At 41.6% G+C, this 17,987-nt stretch overlaps 1 protein-coding gene across 1 annotated transcript in view; it reads right to left on the minus strand.

Annotated features, from left to right (window-relative positions):
• The window catches only part of SEL1L (SEL1L adaptor subunit of SYVN1 ubiquitin ligase), a 64,836-nt gene that overhangs the window by 12,860 nt on the left and 33,989 nt on the right, over positions 1-17,987 (minus strand). The window contains exons 7-17 of the mRNA XM_061429620.1: positions 16,213-16,266; positions 16,063-16,122; positions 13,648-13,729; positions 13,182-13,336; positions 10,163-10,219; positions 7,810-7,878; positions 6,078-6,155; positions 4,661-4,723; positions 3,270-3,357; positions 2,808-2,956; positions 1,808-1,973 (exon numbers count right to left, since the gene is read on the minus strand). Coding sequence (XP_061285604.1) covers positions 1,808-1,973; positions 2,808-2,956; positions 3,270-3,357; positions 4,661-4,723; positions 6,078-6,155; positions 7,810-7,878; positions 10,163-10,219; positions 13,182-13,336; positions 13,648-13,729; positions 16,063-16,122; positions 16,213-16,266 — 1,021 coding nt within the window. The remainder of the gene's footprint in view (positions 1-1,807; positions 1,974-2,807; positions 2,957-3,269; positions 3,358-4,660; positions 4,724-6,077; positions 6,156-7,809; positions 7,879-10,162; positions 10,220-13,181; positions 13,337-13,647; positions 13,730-16,062; positions 16,123-16,212; positions 16,267-17,987) is intronic.

Below are 17,987 nucleotides of genomic sequence, written 5' to 3' on the forward strand. Positions count from 1 at the left end.
CAGGCGTTTAAGCAAAGGCACTAGAGTTTTAGGCTTCATCTGCAAACCAGAGTGGATACATGCAGCATAATTTAAATAAGAAATGGGATACAAAATATTAAATGAAAAAATTATTGACATTAAACGAGTATGGGAATAAAATACTGAGTTCAAAGAACCATTGCATTCAGGACAATACTACTTCCCGAGGCATGTTCTGACCACAGAATTAATAATGAGACTAATTACTGAACCACTCAGTTCAGTCGCTTAGTCGTGCGTGACTCTTTGCGACCCCATGGACTGCAACACGCCAGGCTTCCCTATCTATCACCAGCTCCTGGAGTTTAATCAAACTCATGTCCATCGAGTCAGTGATGCTATCCAACCATCTCATCCTCTGTCGTCCCCTTCTCCTCCTGCCTTCAACCTTTCCCAGCATCAGGGTCTTTTCAAATGAGTCAGTTCTTAGCATCAGGTGGCCAAAATATTGGAGTTTCAGCTTCAACATCAGTCCTTCCAATGAACATTCATGACTGAATTCCTTTAGGATTGACTGGTTGGATCTCCACACAGTCCAAGGGACTCTCAAGAGTCTTCTCTAACACCACAGTTCAAAAGCATCAATTCTTCGGTGCCCAGCTTTTTTTATAGTCCAACTCTCACATCCATGTGTGACTACTGGAAAAACCATAGCTTTGACTAGATGGACCTTTGTCGGCAAAGTAATGTCTCTGCTTTTTAATATGCTGTCTAGGGCTGCCATCTATGGGGTCGCAGAGTCGGACATGACTGAAGCGACTTAGCAGTAGCAGTAGCAGCTAGGTTGGTCATAGCTTTTCTTTCAAAGAGCAAGCCTCTTTTAATTTCATGGCTGCAGTCACCATCTGCAGTGATTTTAGAGTCCAAAAAAATAAAGTCTGTCATGGTTTCCATTGTTTCCCCATCTATTTGCCATGAAGTGATGGGACCAGATGCCATGATCTTAGTTTTCTGAATGTTGAGCCAGTTTTTTCACTTTCATCAAGAGGCTCTTTAGTTCTTCGCTTTCTGCCATAAGGGTGGTGTCTTCTGCATATCTGAGGTTACTGATATTTCTCCCTGCAATCTTGATTCCAGCTTGTGCTTCATTCAGTCTGACATTTCACACTGAACCACTAGGAATCTATATGCCACTGGAAAAACAATATTTTTATATTTGCTGTAGTTTGAAAAATGTATTTAACTGAAAGCAGTTAATTTTATGATCAATGTTGGATCTATTTCTAGTGTCAACTCCATAAAACTCACTTTGATGGCTTAGAGATCTGAGGTAAAATAACTTGAGCATGTGGGCTGTTCAGTTCAATAAAGAAGTATCTTTGTGGCTTTTCTGTTTAAACAAGTTAACTTGATGTCTTAAATTGATGCTTGTGAACTGTGGTGTTGGAGAAGACTCTTGAGTGTCCCTTGGACAGCAAGGAGATCCAATTAGTCCATCCTAAAGGAGATCAGTCCTGGGTGTTCATTGGAAGGACTGATGTTGAAGCTGAAACTCCAATACTTTGGCCACCTCATGTGGAGAACTGATTCACTGGAAAAGACCCTGACGCTGGGAAAGATTAAGGCGGGAGGAGAAGGGGACGACACAGAGGATGAGATGGTTGGATGGCATCACCGACTCAATGGGCATGAGTCTGAGTGAACTCCGGGAGTTGGTGATGGACAGGGAGGCCTGGCGTGCTGCGATCCATGGGGTCGCAGAGAGTCGGACACGACTGAGCGACTGAAGTGAACCTGACGTGCACCCTGTGTTCCAACACCCAGGCAGGACGGGAGTGGGCCTTACTCTGGTCGAGGATGAAGGCTGCGTTGCTCTGTGCCACCTCGTAGCCCTGCTCGGCCAGCAGGAGGTACTGGATCACGGCGGCGTTGTAGTCCCCGTCCTTGTAGCTGTTGTAAGCAGTCATGAGCCGCTCAGACCACCGGCCCCGTTCACATACATTCTTAAACAACTGTAAGAACAGGAAAAAAGAGAGGTGTGTCAGAAATCATTTTTTGCACGTTGGCTACAAGCAATTGTTAAGCTTGCTGTCTGAATCTCTGGCAGTTTTATTAAAAAAAATATATATATATATATAAATCTGGGATACTAATTTGAACAGTAACTCACTCACTCCTCCTGTGAGGGGCCACCCTCTTATGCGGTAAGTTCCAGTAACAGCTCCACTTTACGAGGAAGGAAACTGAGGCATAGAGAGGTTTAGAAACTTTGTGTGTGCATGCTCAGTCCTGTCCACCTCTTTGCAACCCTGGGGACAGTAGCCCGCCAGGCTCCTCTGTCCATGGGATTCTCCAGGCAAGGATGCTGGAGTGGGTTGCCATCACCTTCTCCAGGGGACCTTCCCAACCCAGGGATTGGACTCACGTCTTGCATTGGCAGGTGGATTCTTTACCACTGTGTCACCTGGGAAGCCCTGAGAAACTGTGCTAAGCGTTGAACAATGTTCCTCTGACGTGCCAATCATGAGAAAGCTAAAGAGGAAAGGCTCCAGCTGGGAGATATCAGCATTCCCCCTGCAACATTCATTTAACATATACTTTTTGATGCTATGTCTCAGATACTGTCTGAGGTGCCAGAGAGACTGCAGACAATAATATCCGCTCTTATGAAGGCTAATTCCAGGGGGACAGACAAACTGAATCAGTAAGTGCGACAGTCAGAGCCTTCCCTCATTGTCTCAGTGCCAGTCGACCGAGTCTGTCTCTACTCTAGAAGAAACCATACGAAGAGAACCAGAATCAGAACCGCAGACTCTCCTCCTGGGCGAGCGCAGAAGAGCCCTCACCTCCACCGCAGTGTGACACGATCGCATGACTCCGGTGCCGCTGGCATGCATCTGAGCCAGGTTGTAGAAAGCCAAGATATGGCCTCCCTGCGAAGCTAGGTTAAAATACTTCAAGGCTTGTTTGTAATCCCTCTTGACTCCAATGCCGTCTGTAAGGAAAATCCCATGAGAGGTCAGGAACAGTGTTAAGTGAGGTTTAGCTAAAGCATCAGAGAAGCCCTACCTAGGAATAAAACTAAATGAAACTCAGAATTCTTACTCCAGAATGATATGAATCTTATTAACATAGATTTGCACATTAATACAGATTAATACATTCTACAGGGCAATACAAGATGTACACAAATTACTGACTTGGAAGGACATTCATCAGATAGAAACTCAATAGCTCTCACTTCCACATCACAGTGACATCTAGAGGAAAACAGGGAATTTAGATGTGGAGTATCCATCATTACTTACTATAGTACATGGAGCCAAGCTGCAGCTGCCCGTCCACCCAGCCTTGTTCAGCAGCTTTCTGGAAATACTTCAGTGCCAAATCATAATTCTGGAGAAAAAGAGGTCACATGATCACACGATGAGAAGGCTCGAAAGGCTGACATATTCTGAAGTCAGGAGATTCATTCATAAAAAGAATTCACAAAGCACACAATATTCCTGAAGTCATTAAAAGACCTTCTTTTTAATAATACACAGATGGTAATATTTTTTCAGTCATGGTGGATTAACATTTAAGACCGTGCAGAAAAACAAATACATTATTTTGTGAAACAACTTGTATGTCTGCTCTCAGAAAACATAAAACAACACTACTAAAACAGCAGACCAAAAATTAAGAAACAGTCACAGCTTTTCTATTAATCATCAAACCCTTTTAAACCTCAATTTTTAAACATTAAATAAGAAAAATTATTCTGTCCTTATTAGTTCCTTCCCTGAACAGCTTATCAAACATTATTATCATATTTCAAATATACATATGCCCAGAGAAAAATGAAACAAATGACACTCCTGGATTCTACTACCCTAAAATGACTAGAAGGAAATCAGAATGAGACCACATCCCTGTCTTTAATGCTAGGGAATATCTACAGACTAGAATACTCTACCGAGCTCTTAGTCTGGGCCCAAATTAAAAGAATACATGGCTTGGGAGATCGGACAGAGGTGGGGACGGTGATGAGGATCCAGGGCCTCCAGTGTGAGTAAGAAGCGCAGAGGAGTGAGGCGCAGTGGCCCCGGAAAACCCAGATGGCTCCGAGGAGGAGCGAGTCCAGGGAGGCAGAACCAGCGCCGTGTGGGCCGACACGGAGGTCACTGCTGAGCCGGGCAGCGCAGTGACAGGAGGTAGAAGCCTGACTGCTGAGAGCTGAGGAGTGAACGGCAGCAGCTCACGGAGCTCCTTCTCTGGAGACACCTGGACTGAAGGAAAGGGCTGGAAAGGAGAGAGGTGGCAGCTAGAAGGGCAAGGGGTAGCACAGAGAGCTTTCCTCACTCTACACGACAGGACTTGAGAATTTTCTTAGGCCTGAGTGAAGATGCGGCCCGGAGATACTGAAGCCTGAGAGAGATGGGAGAGTAAGTGAGGCGAAGAGCAGAGATGGAAACATGAGAAACAGTTTCACGCCCTGAGAAGGCACCAGAGACACAGCCATGCCAAGAGGCAGCTGCTACGGTGGGACGGGGTGAGCGGTGGCAGGGAACCAAACCTAAGAGAGAATGGCCCAGGTTGAGCTCTGGTTACAAATGGAATGGCCTCACCTGGGCTGACTGGGAGCTAGTTAAGGAACACTTCCTACGTCACCAGCTGACTGCTTGTTGAAGTCAGAACATTAGGACTGAAAACTTACAACTTGAACTCCTCTCCCGTAGAGGTAAGCCATTCCAAGCCCACTCTGTCCAACTGGGTTGCCCTGCCAACCAGACCAAAATGAAAGGATTCATTAAAAAAAATAGGCAAGAAAAAGTGACTGCAAGAGAAATAATTTATAAGCATATTCAGAACATGTCTTAGTAAGTTTTTCAATTCAAAACAGAATTTCCTCCTTCCCATCAGACTACACAGGTTACTGAGTTTTGGAGACCTAACATTCAATATTTGCTGAAAAACAGTAACGAGTAAATTCACTTAGAATTAAATTTTGGTGACTTACCTTATGAATATCTGGCTCACAAATCTGTGATATGAAACATGACTGATATGTTTAATCTTTCCAAAATTAAAAGTAGGTCACTTTTTTTTGGGGGGGGGGTTGGTTTTCCACTGGTAGCCTCCCACCCCAACAAAGAAGATGCTGCCACAGGGCAGAATCAACACATTGAGATCAGTGGCAAGGGTATGCTTAAGGTTGTTGGACTGTGTGGAACAGAGACAATCACTGCTTTGAAACCTTAAAGAGAAAAAATCTAGTATCCACCTAAAACTCAGGAGAGAAGCATCTTTAAAAAAAGTGTCACCATGCCCCTTCAGGAAAAACTTAACTGTCGTTGTCGTTTGGGACAACAAGTACTAGTCGTACTAATCCACTTAGTAGTAGTACTACCAGCTAGTAACGTGTACTAGTTGACAGAGAGGTAAGCGCACACACTGGCGTCAGAGGGTCTTAAATACTCAAGAGGCAGCTTTCTCGGGGCCAAAGAAAGTCTAACTTGTGTGTTATAATGATCAAAACTAGTCAGTGAAGCTTTAAACCTCAAGTTGCAATACAAACAGGGTAAATTATATAACTCCCATTCTATTACTAATTATATAAATTATATATTTTATATATATATTTTAATATACATTAAATTATATATAAATTTATTGTAGATATATATATTATATATATACTATATATATTAAATATATATTTATAATATACATTATAATAATATAATATATATTCAATGTATATAATTATATATATTGAATATATATAAATTATTATATATATATGTATAATTATATAAAAATATATATATTAAAAATTATATAATTCCCATTCTATTCCTGGCCAGGAAACTTCTCAGTAAAACTGAAACAGACTTAATATTCAATGATCTGGTCCCTAATATACACATACATGCACGCACGCACACACACACATATATGTATATAGCTTTTTATTGAGAAGGTTTCTTCCTAATCCATTCATCCAAATGAATCAAAAGCACTTCCAATAATTTATAGAATAAGTTGATTATGATTAATTCCTTTAAAAACTTATCTCTTAAAGTAACAGGAATATGGCACACGTTTCAATACACTGAGTCAAGAAGGCTTACCATGTCAGCAGCCTTTTTAAAGTAGTGAAGAGCCGTCTCGTTACTCTGAGGTACAATATCACTTCCTTCTGAGTACATCTGGAAAACAGACAGACCCCAATTTCAGTATGAGCTGTAATCATCTCAGCAATTACATTTTCCCTAAGTCATCTCATGGTTTCATGAAATCTTTCAACAAAGGGTCATAGTTTCCCACAGGATATTTTAGAATTAAAAGCAAAATCTTAACAGTAGATATTTTTAATATATTCTTGGTCATGCCAAATTTACGACTTATCTATAAACATGACTACATAAAATCAGTTCACTAATCAATCTCAGGAGAAGTAATCTTAAACCCCAAGATAAATCTTTCTTCTCACGCTGACCGAGGGCAGTCAAATGGTCAATCAGTTGTTAGGAATAAGTGATTACATGAGAAAAAGGAGAGCTGAGAGCAATGTTGTCCACTGCTTTCCCCATAATAAGATGCAAGGACAGTCTTAAACTCAGGAAAAAAGGTAACTCAAAAAGTTATTTTAAAAGGTTCCAAGCACTGAATGATTACAGAGTACCAGGTATGGGACCTGATAAAAGGGCCAAGAGAAAGGAAGATTGAATGACCAGTAGTACTGTTTTTATCCATGTGTATATTGGGGAAATAAGGAAAGGAAATATTTTTTTGAGATAGGGGAAATCAGAAATTCAGAGCAAGAATCGAGAGGGCTGAAAAGAAAAGTTCTTAAACGCTAACAAAAATAGACGGGTGATACAAATTTCTACACTGCAATAGTTACAATGTCTAAATGTAAAGTTCTCAGGCCCCAAATGACCGGTTGTGATCGTGTGGCAAATACTGATGAGATCCTTCTCTTTGTAAAGGCTTCTGAGACATATTCTAGCTGAGCCTCCTAACCCTAGGACTTGGCCAAAGATGAAAATACCCATTGGTTTACACTGTGTTAGTGTTCAAAATAATGAAAAAGGAAGTGGTGAGAATATGCCGTGACATATAGAATCTGTTCATTAATCTCTAGACTTAAATGCTTCCTTGGCTGAAAAAAGAATAGCACTGAGAAGTGGGTTATGGCTATCATACTTAAGACATTAAATAAGGTCTGCAGATAAATTTCAACACACTCTGATCATCTCGATTCAACATGGAAGTAAACAGGCAATTATGACAGACTTAGCAAAACAGCACAACGTAAAGAGTAAATCCCTTATTACTGCATATCATACACCAAAAGCAGGACCACAGACAGTGACAGTTAGCGTCAGTGGAGAATTAACATACTGATAAACAAATGCTACGTTCCCTCTAAGTTACCTAAGAAAATGTCTCAGGGTAGCACTCTAAAGGAGAAGGCAATGGCACCCCACTCCAGTACTCTTGCCTGGAAAATCCCATGGGCGGAGGAGCCTGGTAGGCTGCAGTCCATGGGGTCGCTAAGAGTCGGACACGACTGAGTGACTTCACTTTCACGCATTGGAGAAGAAAATGACAACCCACTCCAGTGTTCTTGCCTGGAGAATCCCATGGACGGAGAAGCCTGGTGGGCTGCAGTCCATGGGGTTGCACAGAGTCCGACACAACTGAAGTGACTTGGCAGCACTTTAAAATATAATATGCTTGTATTGGAAATTTTATTTCCAGCTTACTTTTGTTAAATTGTAGATGATGAACACCATATGTGCTTACTAGGTGAGCACCTCCTGCTATCAAAGAAAACGCTCACAGGACGTACAGTACCTTTCCCAAGAAGGCCATGGCGTGGGAATTGCCAGCATTCGCTGCTAAGTTGAAGTAGTCAAATGCTCTCTGCGAGAAGGAATTTATGAAAAGAATCAGTTATTAACAGAATCTGCCCTTGGCTTTTAACCAGAATAGTTACTTCAGAAACATTAAAAAAAAAAAAAAAATCTTGTTACACTGAAGCATACAAGTTGAAATAAATGGCAAGGCAACATTTGCTGGCTGCCACAGGTGCCCCCCAGTCCCTCTGGCAGCCAATCCAGCCCCTAGTCCTGTTGCCTTCACCGCCGAGCACGCCTGGAGCGCATCTACGACCCTCCCTCCCCATGGCTCCAGTCAAAGCGGCGTTCTTTCCTGGCAAAACTTCTGCAAAGCACCCATCCCTGATCTTTCTGCTTTCATTGTTGGGGTCACCCAAAGCGACTGCTCTTAAGTCTCAACAGGCTGGACCTTGCGGCTCCTTGAAGCACTGTAAGGAATAGATCAGACCCTTTATCTCAGCACTGTCACACCTTTTGCTCACTGCTCTCCAGGTACACCAACGCCCTGTTCCTTCCTGCCTGACGACCTAGACACATCTGTTCTTTTTGGCCTGGGATGACCTTACCGCCAAGGTTCAACTTAAATGTCAACCACATTTCTTCAGAGGCAAGTGTTACTTTCCAGTCAGGAACCTACCACCAGACACTTTAAGTCTCCTTTGTAACAATAATCACAATTTACTACACATTTGTTGGTGTGATTGTTTAAAAAAATAACTAATGCTTCTGTTAAACGTGAAGCTCTGCCAAGGTAAGAACCAAAGGTAAGGTCCAGCGTTGTATCCTGAATGCCTCGGGGGGAATGGGACACGTGGTACTACTCAGTGCTGGCTGAGTTCATGTGATTACATATTGGGGATGCCTTCTCTTCCGTGAAAATCTATCCCTGTGTAACTGCTTCCCAGGCAGGTAGCATACAGCACCAAGAATATCCAAAAACCTGCTGTATAAAGGAAAGCAGAAAATTCTTAACCAGATTTCTGTTCTCTCACCTGACATTTTTACTCATCAGTTCATTTGGTGTGTTCACTGGCCTAACATGAAATTTTAATGACCGAGAGACACTGAAAGTAGTTAAAATGCTGGCTGAATAGTAATTTTTAAAAAGCATCAATATTTGGTATAGTTTCAGTGATAAGTGCATTTTGTTATGCTCTAATTCTTAAAGCTGATGCATTATGGTATATAAAATAACCTTAATTAGAACATATAACTGGCATGGCAGAAAAACAGGGTTTCTTTAGTAAGCATCGCCAGCTGCAGGCAATGAGGTGGCAAACAAGGCAGACACAGCCCGTGCTGTTTCGAACCTCATATTCCCGCAGGAGAAACAACTATACTACATCCCTGACTAATTTACAGTGACAAAGGCCGTAGGGAACACAGACTTGCAGAACTCCTAACCATGGTACACGACCTGTTCCTGCAGTGCGGTAGGGGTCAGGGGAGATGTGTTAGGGGAAGAGACACTGGACCTGACTTCCAGAGGATGAGTACGAACTGTCAGGCGAAGAAAGGAGGTGGGATAATAATATTCACTCTAGACAGAGGGACTGGCCTTCCAGAAGTCCCCAGACAGGGAGCTTCTTAGTATTTTCAAAGACCCGAGTAAAGGTCTCTGTGCCTGTGACTCAGAAAGCAAGGGGCTGGCGAGGGAAACAGCCATATCCAAGGCCTTGGAGTTCAAGCTGAGGGTTTTGGCTTTCGAACTATCGGAAATCACAGACCACTCGGAAGAAATTAGAGCAAGGGAACTGCACCATCAGATGCCGTTTATATCTGCAGGAACCTGTACAAGTTACTGCTTAGGAAATGCAGGCAGGAAATTATTCATGTAAGTGACAGGTGTATGCGGGCAGAAGGGAAGAGATGAGCGATACACAGGACAAAAAGCTGATAAAAAACAGATTAAAAACTGGGGACTGGAAATGGATGTGGCTGCTACAGCTGCACACGCCTAATTTATAAAAAAACTCAACACTAGGTCTCCTCGGTTCTAGGAAATACTTTCCAGTAGGAGTTTTCAGACATATGTCTATCACATTCCTATAGAAAACCAAGACGTTGTTCTATGCATTTTTGGCAGCACCGACCACTAGTTTTGGAATTAATAAAACCTTTTGCATCACCGCAAAGTATGACCACGTTTTTGTTCTTCAGGTTCCTCAGGGGTTAGATCTTGAAAGCTCATTTGTGATGGTGACTCAATTTCAAAGCTTGATATTGTAACTGACTTTGCAAGAAATACATCTGGAGCGTCACAGCTTGCCATGGCATGAAAAGCTAAGCCCAAAGATCAGGAAGGGTACCTGATGGTTTTGTTCCACTCCACGGCCGCCGTGCAGGTGCAGCTGTCCCAGACCAACCTGAAAATGAACAAAAAGGAGGCAAGGTTTGTAAATCACAGCACCTGCATCTGGCCTGTAATTAAATCAGCTCAACAAGAAACATTTGGTCACAAAAAGGGTTCTGTCCATAACACTGAATATTAAACACTTTTCTTAATTCCTTAAGATGCTACTCTACTTTAACTATATTTTTAAAAAAATTAAAAATGTCTGCTTTTAGTTGCAAAACATCCTTCTGAAAGAGGTGAGAAAACGCATTTCCACACAAACTAAAGAAAAGTTGACATCTTTTGAATTACAGGGTGTTCTTCAGGAAGTAAGAAAATTATCTTAGGAAGCTTGGAGACGAGACAAGAAATAAAGAACAACAGAAAGGTACATCTGTGAGGAATGCTATACTTACTGGATGGACTGTATTAAAGAATAATTATCTGATGGGGTTCAAAAATACAAAGGATTAAAATACAGACAGTCTCCAACCAAACAAAGGAGGGTATGAAAGGAGAGAAAAGGAAACACAGAAAAGCAAAATAAAAACAAGAAAGACAGAAAATTAAAACCCAAATGTGTCATTAATTACTCTAATTAAAAGACCGTCAGAATAGATTTTTAAAAATGAACAAAACTAGTCATATGTTACTCATAAAAAACATACCTTAAACATTAGAAGGTTGAAAGTACAAGACAGAAAAGATATTCCATGTAAATACTAACCAAAAGAAAGTAGGGCACTATGTCAGTATTAAGCAAGTTAGTGAGTTAAAGTCGCTCAGTCGTGTCTGACTCTTTGCAACACCATGGACTACACAGTCCATGGAATTCTCCAGGCCAGAATACTGGAGTGGGTAGCCTTTCCCTTCTCCAAGGGATTGAAAGCAAAAATATTTCTGGAGATAAAAAGAGGACATTTTACGATACAAAAGTTAGTTAAACAGAAAGATAACAGTATTCAGTCTGTATGTACTCATCATGGCTTAAAATATAAAGTCAAATTGACAGAACTGAAAAAAAAAGAAATCCACAGAGTGAAAAACTGCAATCATGTCGTCTCCACACCAGACAGAAAAAGCAGACAAATTCAGTAGGGATTCAGAAGAGTTGAATAAAGAATGAAGAAACCCGATTCAACTGACACACACAGAACACTACACCCGACTGCAGAAATTCACGTTCTCTTTAGCATACGGACTATTTGCCCAAACTGACCAAGTGATGGGGGCATAAAGCAAATCTCGAGAAATCCCAAACAACAAACAGCAAAGAGCATATTCTGACTACAATGGATTAAGCAAGACTCCATCAACAAAAAAGGCAAATAGAAAATTCATGTCCAGTCATCCCTTGGTATCCCCAGGGAACTGGTTCCAGGACCCCCTCCCCTGCACAGACACCAAACTTCTCAGATACTCAAGGCTCTTGTATAAAATGCGTACGGAGGGTTCGGGATGGGGAACACATGTATACCTGTGGCGGATTCATTTTGATATTTGGCAAAACTAATACAATTATGTAAAGTTTAAAAATAAAATAAAATTGGAAGAATAAAAAAAAAAAATAAATAAATAAATAAATAAAAAAAGCTACTCTTTTATACAGTGTTTAAGTACACATTTTAATGAAAATGGACAAAACAATAAGCTAATAAAATGCTAATATTGATAACACTAAAAAAAAAAAAAAAAATGCGTACGGCCAACACACAACCTCCTGTACATGTTAAATCATTTCCAGATTACTTATTTAATGTAAATGCTATGCAAATAGTTGTGAATACTATGTAAAGAGCTGCTGAAGTGTAGCAAATTCAAGTCTGCTTTTTGGAACTTTCTGGGGAGAAAAAAAACTTTTTCTGAATATTTTTGATCCATGGTTAGTATACGGAGGGCTGACTGTATACGGAAATGAAGCAATTCATTTCTAAATTATGTAAGAGTGAAAAAAATTAATATCAGAGCTAAATATGATGAAAACACGATAGTGGGAGAATGTATTTATATCAGATATCAAGTTCTATAAAGCTATGAAAATTTGAGACAAGATTTGCAGAAGACGTATTATGCATGTGTGCGTAATAATGCTGTGTGTGTAATAATGCTGTGTGTGTAATAATGCTGTGTGTGTAATAATGCTGTGTGTGTTATTATTTGTAATAGCCCAAATCTGGGAAGAACAAAATGGATAAATTGTGGTAGTTTCATACAACAAAATACTATATAGCAATGCAAATCAATGAATTATAGCTATGCGAAAACACATGGATTGATTTCAGAAACAATACTGAACAAAACAAGCTGATACCAAAAAAATGCCATAAGACTTTTTCTTTTTTTGCTTAAGATTCAAAACCTGGCCAAACTAATCTGCAGTGTTAGCTTCTATTAGTCTTAAAATTAATTGGAAAAGTATCTACTGCTCATCCCTATACGTTTCTAAATCAGAAAGAACTGTCAACTAAAAAAAAGATGGATGGTGAAGTTCTCTTTTTTAATATCATCAAAACCACCCATGACACAACAAATCACACATGCCACTTTGATGTACGTCACACAGTTCACATTAAACAGGCCTACTTCGGTCCCTGACCTTGAGAAAATTATAGATAAGATACGCAAAGGAAATGAATGGTAAATAGCTCTGAAGAGCATCTGAAATTACAAGTGTTCCAGAGACTTTCTGTTTAGAGGAAGTGACAGTTCTTATCTTGGTGACTCCAGTAAGAGCCTTCATCATCACTGTAATGTCGCTCCACTGGAGCAACAGTTTCCAACCTCGGAGCACCCTGGAGTCACCCGGCCAGCTTTTAGGGCCCCATCAATGCACGGGTCACAACCCAGACGAATCCAAATGGAAGGTCTGGAGACTAAATGGGACTCGTTTATAGCTAATAATAGCTCAGTGAAAACGTTATAGCTCCAAGTGCTTGCCCCCGGAGGCTTAACACACAGGCAGTGAACCTTGCATGAGACCTTTAAACACATACCTGGGCTTGCACATCCCCCTTTTCAGCTAAGAACTGGTAATACTGAATCAAGTCTTCCTCGAGCATTCCGCTGTTCATTCCTGGGTTTTCGACCTCATCAGGCAGCCGTATTCTCTGCACCACTGAGCCTCCCGTCAGCGAGATATCACTAGCAACTGAAACAGGGGCAGAGCAACACGGGGATGAGTCAGAGGGGTGGTCCCACAGCGAGAAGTGCCGTTCCAGCTCCAAGTGCCAACAGACACGGTGTTAAAGGAACTTCTTCTCAACGAAATTCAGTTTCTTTCCCACACAATATTAAGAAGTGGAATCCAAAACAAACTTTTTAAAAGTACTTCCTAATCAACTAGTGTAAAGACGATTCCACTTGAGTAAGCCAGTCACAGTATTTCAAGTAGTACAACAGATTTAAAATTAACTCTTTTTTTTTTTTTTTGGTAACGTCAAAGGCAAAAAAAGCAAGTACCATGATTGGCCACAAGACGATAATGAGTCAGTGCGGATTCACAGCTCTGGAGGACCCCAATGCCAGCCCAGTATCGGTAACCCTGTAATAAATACAACCTCAGTGAGAAGAGGGCAGTTTCACGTGCTCCAGTGGCATTCTAGCGGGAACAGATAAAGTGAACCACGTGCAGAGGGGAACAGTACTATCCTTTGATACAAACACATGGCCACCTCATTTATCCTGAGTGCCACATTCTGAGGTAATTTATTCAGCAACTTTTAACAATCAGACTACAGCTAAGACCTGGGAAATAGATACTAAAGTTCTGAGAGCAATCAAAATAGATGCCATCAACTTTCTATATGCAGTGTGTGCCCGTTTACCTATACGAGAAAATTACCTAGGCGCTTGCTTTTAGACGAGATTTTAATCTTGCTTCAGACACAATTTTAACAAAAATCGATTAATCTTCCAAAGCATTAATAACTCTTAAGGAAGCAACCAACTAGCAATCTAGGGAAGACAAGAAACTACTAGAGACAGACACAGCAGTACCAGGAATAAATGACTTCAGAATAAGGGGAAGACAGCCAATTATGAAGAAGAGAAGAGAACAGAGCTCTCTGGAGTCACACAGACTCATGTAACTTCACCAACTTTAACAGTCCTCAGGGCAGAAGTATACAATAACACGTGTAGTAATACCTGGATTCTCCAGGCAAGAACACTGGAGTGGGTTGCCATTTCTTTCTCCAATGCATGAAAATGAAAAGTGAAAGTGAAGTCGCTCAGTCGTGTCCGACTCTTTGAGACCCATGGACTGCAGCCCACCAGGCTCCTCCGTCCATGGGATTCTCCAGGCAAGAGTGCTGGAGTGGGGTGCCACTGCCTTCTCCAGAAGATTGGTAAACAGCTTTAAAATGAGATTTCTGTCAAAAATACTTCATGTTTTCTGAAAATTCATCTAAAAACAACGTTTCAATGACCGTGGGAGCAATAAACATTTTTGGAGATGAGACGAACAAATGAAAAAACTTCAAAGTTAGCGAGGAATGTTTCAGAAGGTTAGAGCGACACTCTCATTTTTCACGTATTAGAAAACGGTTTACCTCTGTAACAGGACCGAGTCCAAGCTCCCTGGTGTGACGTCCAGCCCTTTACATGATCCCTGTCTGCCTGTCCTGGTGACGATCTACCTGGCATTCCCTTCTCCACCGACAGCTGCTGCTTTCTTCAGAAGGCTCTCCCTAACTCCCTCTCCTTCCCATGCCAGCGTGGGCTGGGGGCCTGTCCATGATTCCTTGATGTTCCCATGCTGTACTGTAATGGTCTCCCTACTCATGTCTCCCTCTCGAGAATAAACGCTGCTTGTGGGCTGACATTAGATCTTATTGTACTAGAAGCCCAACAACAAGTATTCAGTGTTTTAGAATACACAGAGGGAAAAGTATCCAGGATCCACCCAGCTGGCCAGAAAACCAGATTTTCCTTCTTTGTTAAGTCTCATAGTCCTATCAGTGACCAGGCCTGTTGACCCCTTCCAGATTTTGGACTTGTTTCTCTGCTTTTGGTCTTATTTCTGCTCAGTCTATTCTTTTTATTTCTGCAAGAACTTAACACCTTCATTTGGAACATAGTAATATGGGCCAGGGGCTTCCCTCATAGCTCAGTTGGTAAAAAAATCTGCCCACAATGCAGGAGACCTGGGTTCTATTCCTCAGTTGGGAAGATCCCCTGGAGAAGGAAATGGCAACCCACTCCAGTATTCTTGCCCGGAGAATCCCATGGGCAGAGGAGCCTGGCAGGCTACTGCCCATGGGGTCGCAAGAGTCGGACATGAGTTAGTGACTAAACCACCACCACTACCACCACCCATATGGGCCAGAGGTCACATGACTCTCTTAAAGTCAATTTATAAAGTAGAAGGCAGATTAAACACCTCAGAAGAAAAGCACGCGGAGGTCAGATGCTATGTTTTACCACCAAGCCATGTAAATGATCAGCACTGTCAGGTAACATATAAAGAATACTCTGTAGTAAACTTTATAGGACACTGGCTCTTTCTATAGTTAGTCCATCATCGATTTAAACGTAAAATCTGCCATAATCCAATCTAAAAAATGATTCTGACAAACAATTCCAACTTAGAGAAAATTGGGAAAAGAGTCATTTATCAGATTCTTATTTTAAGGGCAATCAGCCAAACTAATTATTTTAATGAAAAATCATGGACTCTATCAATTTTCATCCACATGCAGATTCAACTGCTCTATCCAGTAACAAGAATTTTAAGGACATTCAATTGAATATTGGGTCTTAATAAATGTAAGTAAATTGTAATCATGAAAGCTAGTAAAGTGGTGGCCACTTGCAATTATTAATGTTATTATAATTGTTAGCAATTTTTTTACCTTCCATTTAAATCTTACTTACCAAAACCATGTGGGCTATTAGGTTGCCCCCAAGAGCTCCGAATGTGTAATAAACAAGGGCCTGTGAAAGAACGAAAGATGCTTAACTGAACACGGGCACACAGTCACCCAGTTCGCACTGTGTATACAACGAAGTCTCAACAAGAGTTACCTTTGCCTGACTTGAATTAACACCAAGTCCAGAAGCATAGAGAAAGCCAAGAGCCTGAAACAAAATGATAAAAGTCATGAGCTTTAAGAAGATGCAAGGGTCTTTAAATGCTAAAAAATGTGAAAGCTGCAAATATGCACAACTGTGGAATTAAAAAGCCTCAGAAATGCATTAAAGGTTTTACAAATTATAAAATGAAATGTAAGTTTAAACAAGTAAAAAAATTTAGCTTGAAGATTAAAGACAATTTAAGAAAACCAAAGCTGAACACACTTAAATATGACTTTTACTTGATTGTTGGGGAACGGCTACTATGAAAACAAAATGCCTCCTATATCATTACATTAAAATATTATCTATTGGACTTCCCTGGTGATACAGTGGGTAAGAATCCGCCTGCCAATGCAGGAGACATGGGTTCCATTCCTGGTCTGGGAAGATTCCACATGCCACGGAGCAACTAAGCCCGAGAGCCTAGAGCCTGTGCTCGAAACAAGAGGGGCCACCGCACTGAGAAGCCCGAGCTCAGTGGAACTACAGAAAGCCTGCATGTGGTAACGAAGACCCAGTGCTGTCATAAATTTAAAAACAAAATTTTCTTTCAATATATTATCTATGTAGAGGGTGGTACACAATGATAATGGGTGAGTGAAAGTTGTTCAGTCATGTCTGACTCTTTGCAAACCCATGGACTGTATAGTCCAGATTCAGGCCAGAATACTGGAGTGGGGAGCCTTTCCCTCCTCCAGGGGGTCCTCCTCCTGGGTCCCAACCCAGGGATCGAACCCAGGTCTCCCGCACTGCAGGTGGATTCTTTACCAGCTGAGCCACCAGGGAAGCCTGATAATGGGTAAAGGAATCACTATCCTAGGAACAAAAAGAGGCAGCAAGGGGCTAAATTTAAGGGGTGAAGGGAAAAAGTCACCTCTCCTTGCTAGAGCATATACAACTTCTTAAAAACAAAACAAAACAAAAACACCAATCAAGCAAACAATGCACTGGTAAGGTTATACCCTCTGCTCTCTGAGGATCAGCCTTGATGACGTGAAAGCGTAAGCTAAAGTTGTAAAGGCAGGTGCTATTCTCATCCAAATCCCTGAGCTCTTCTGTATTGCCCAGTCTCCCTTGAAGTTAGGGAGGGCAACTGCCTTGGATGTGACCAGAAGGGACGCAAGCCAGTTTCAGGCCTGGCCCTTGAAAACATCCTGGGCTCCTCCAGATCCCCCTTCTCCCTGATTGACGGCTTGGAAGTCCTGTGCTCTGGATGGAGGACAGCTACACAATGGAAGCAGCCTGGATCCTGAGCCATTATCTGAAGACTGGCTCAGGCAGGAGCACTGCACGGGACCTGGCGTGAGCAAGAAATAACTCCTCGTTGTGTGAAGCCACTGTGATCCTGCGCTTTGTTTCATCAGCGAGCGTTAATTACAGTGGACAGAGTGCTTTGCAAGTGTAAAAAAGCACTGTAGTACTGTAAGGTTCTATTATTAAACAGAAAGAGGTCTTAAAAGTAAGGCCATTTCTCGGAATGGAATGTGTCTGAAGATGAAGAAGGTATCTGTGTGTATATTATCATATGTGAAATAGATCACCAGTCCAGGTTCGATGCATGAGACAGGGTGCTCAGGGCCAGTGCACTGGGATGACCCTGAGTGATGGGATGGGGAGGGAGGTGGGACGGGGGTTCAGCATGGGAGACACATGTGCACCCATGGCAGATTCATGTCAATGTATGGCAAAAACCACCACAATATTGTAAGTAATTAGCCTCCAAT

The sequence above is a fragment of the Bos javanicus genome, chromosome 10 (genome assembly GCF_032452875.1).
Source record: "Bos javanicus breed banteng chromosome 10, ARS-OSU_banteng_1.0, whole genome shotgun sequence".
NCBI classification, from domain to species: Eukaryota; Metazoa; Chordata; class Mammalia; order Artiodactyla; family Bovidae; genus Bos; species Bos javanicus.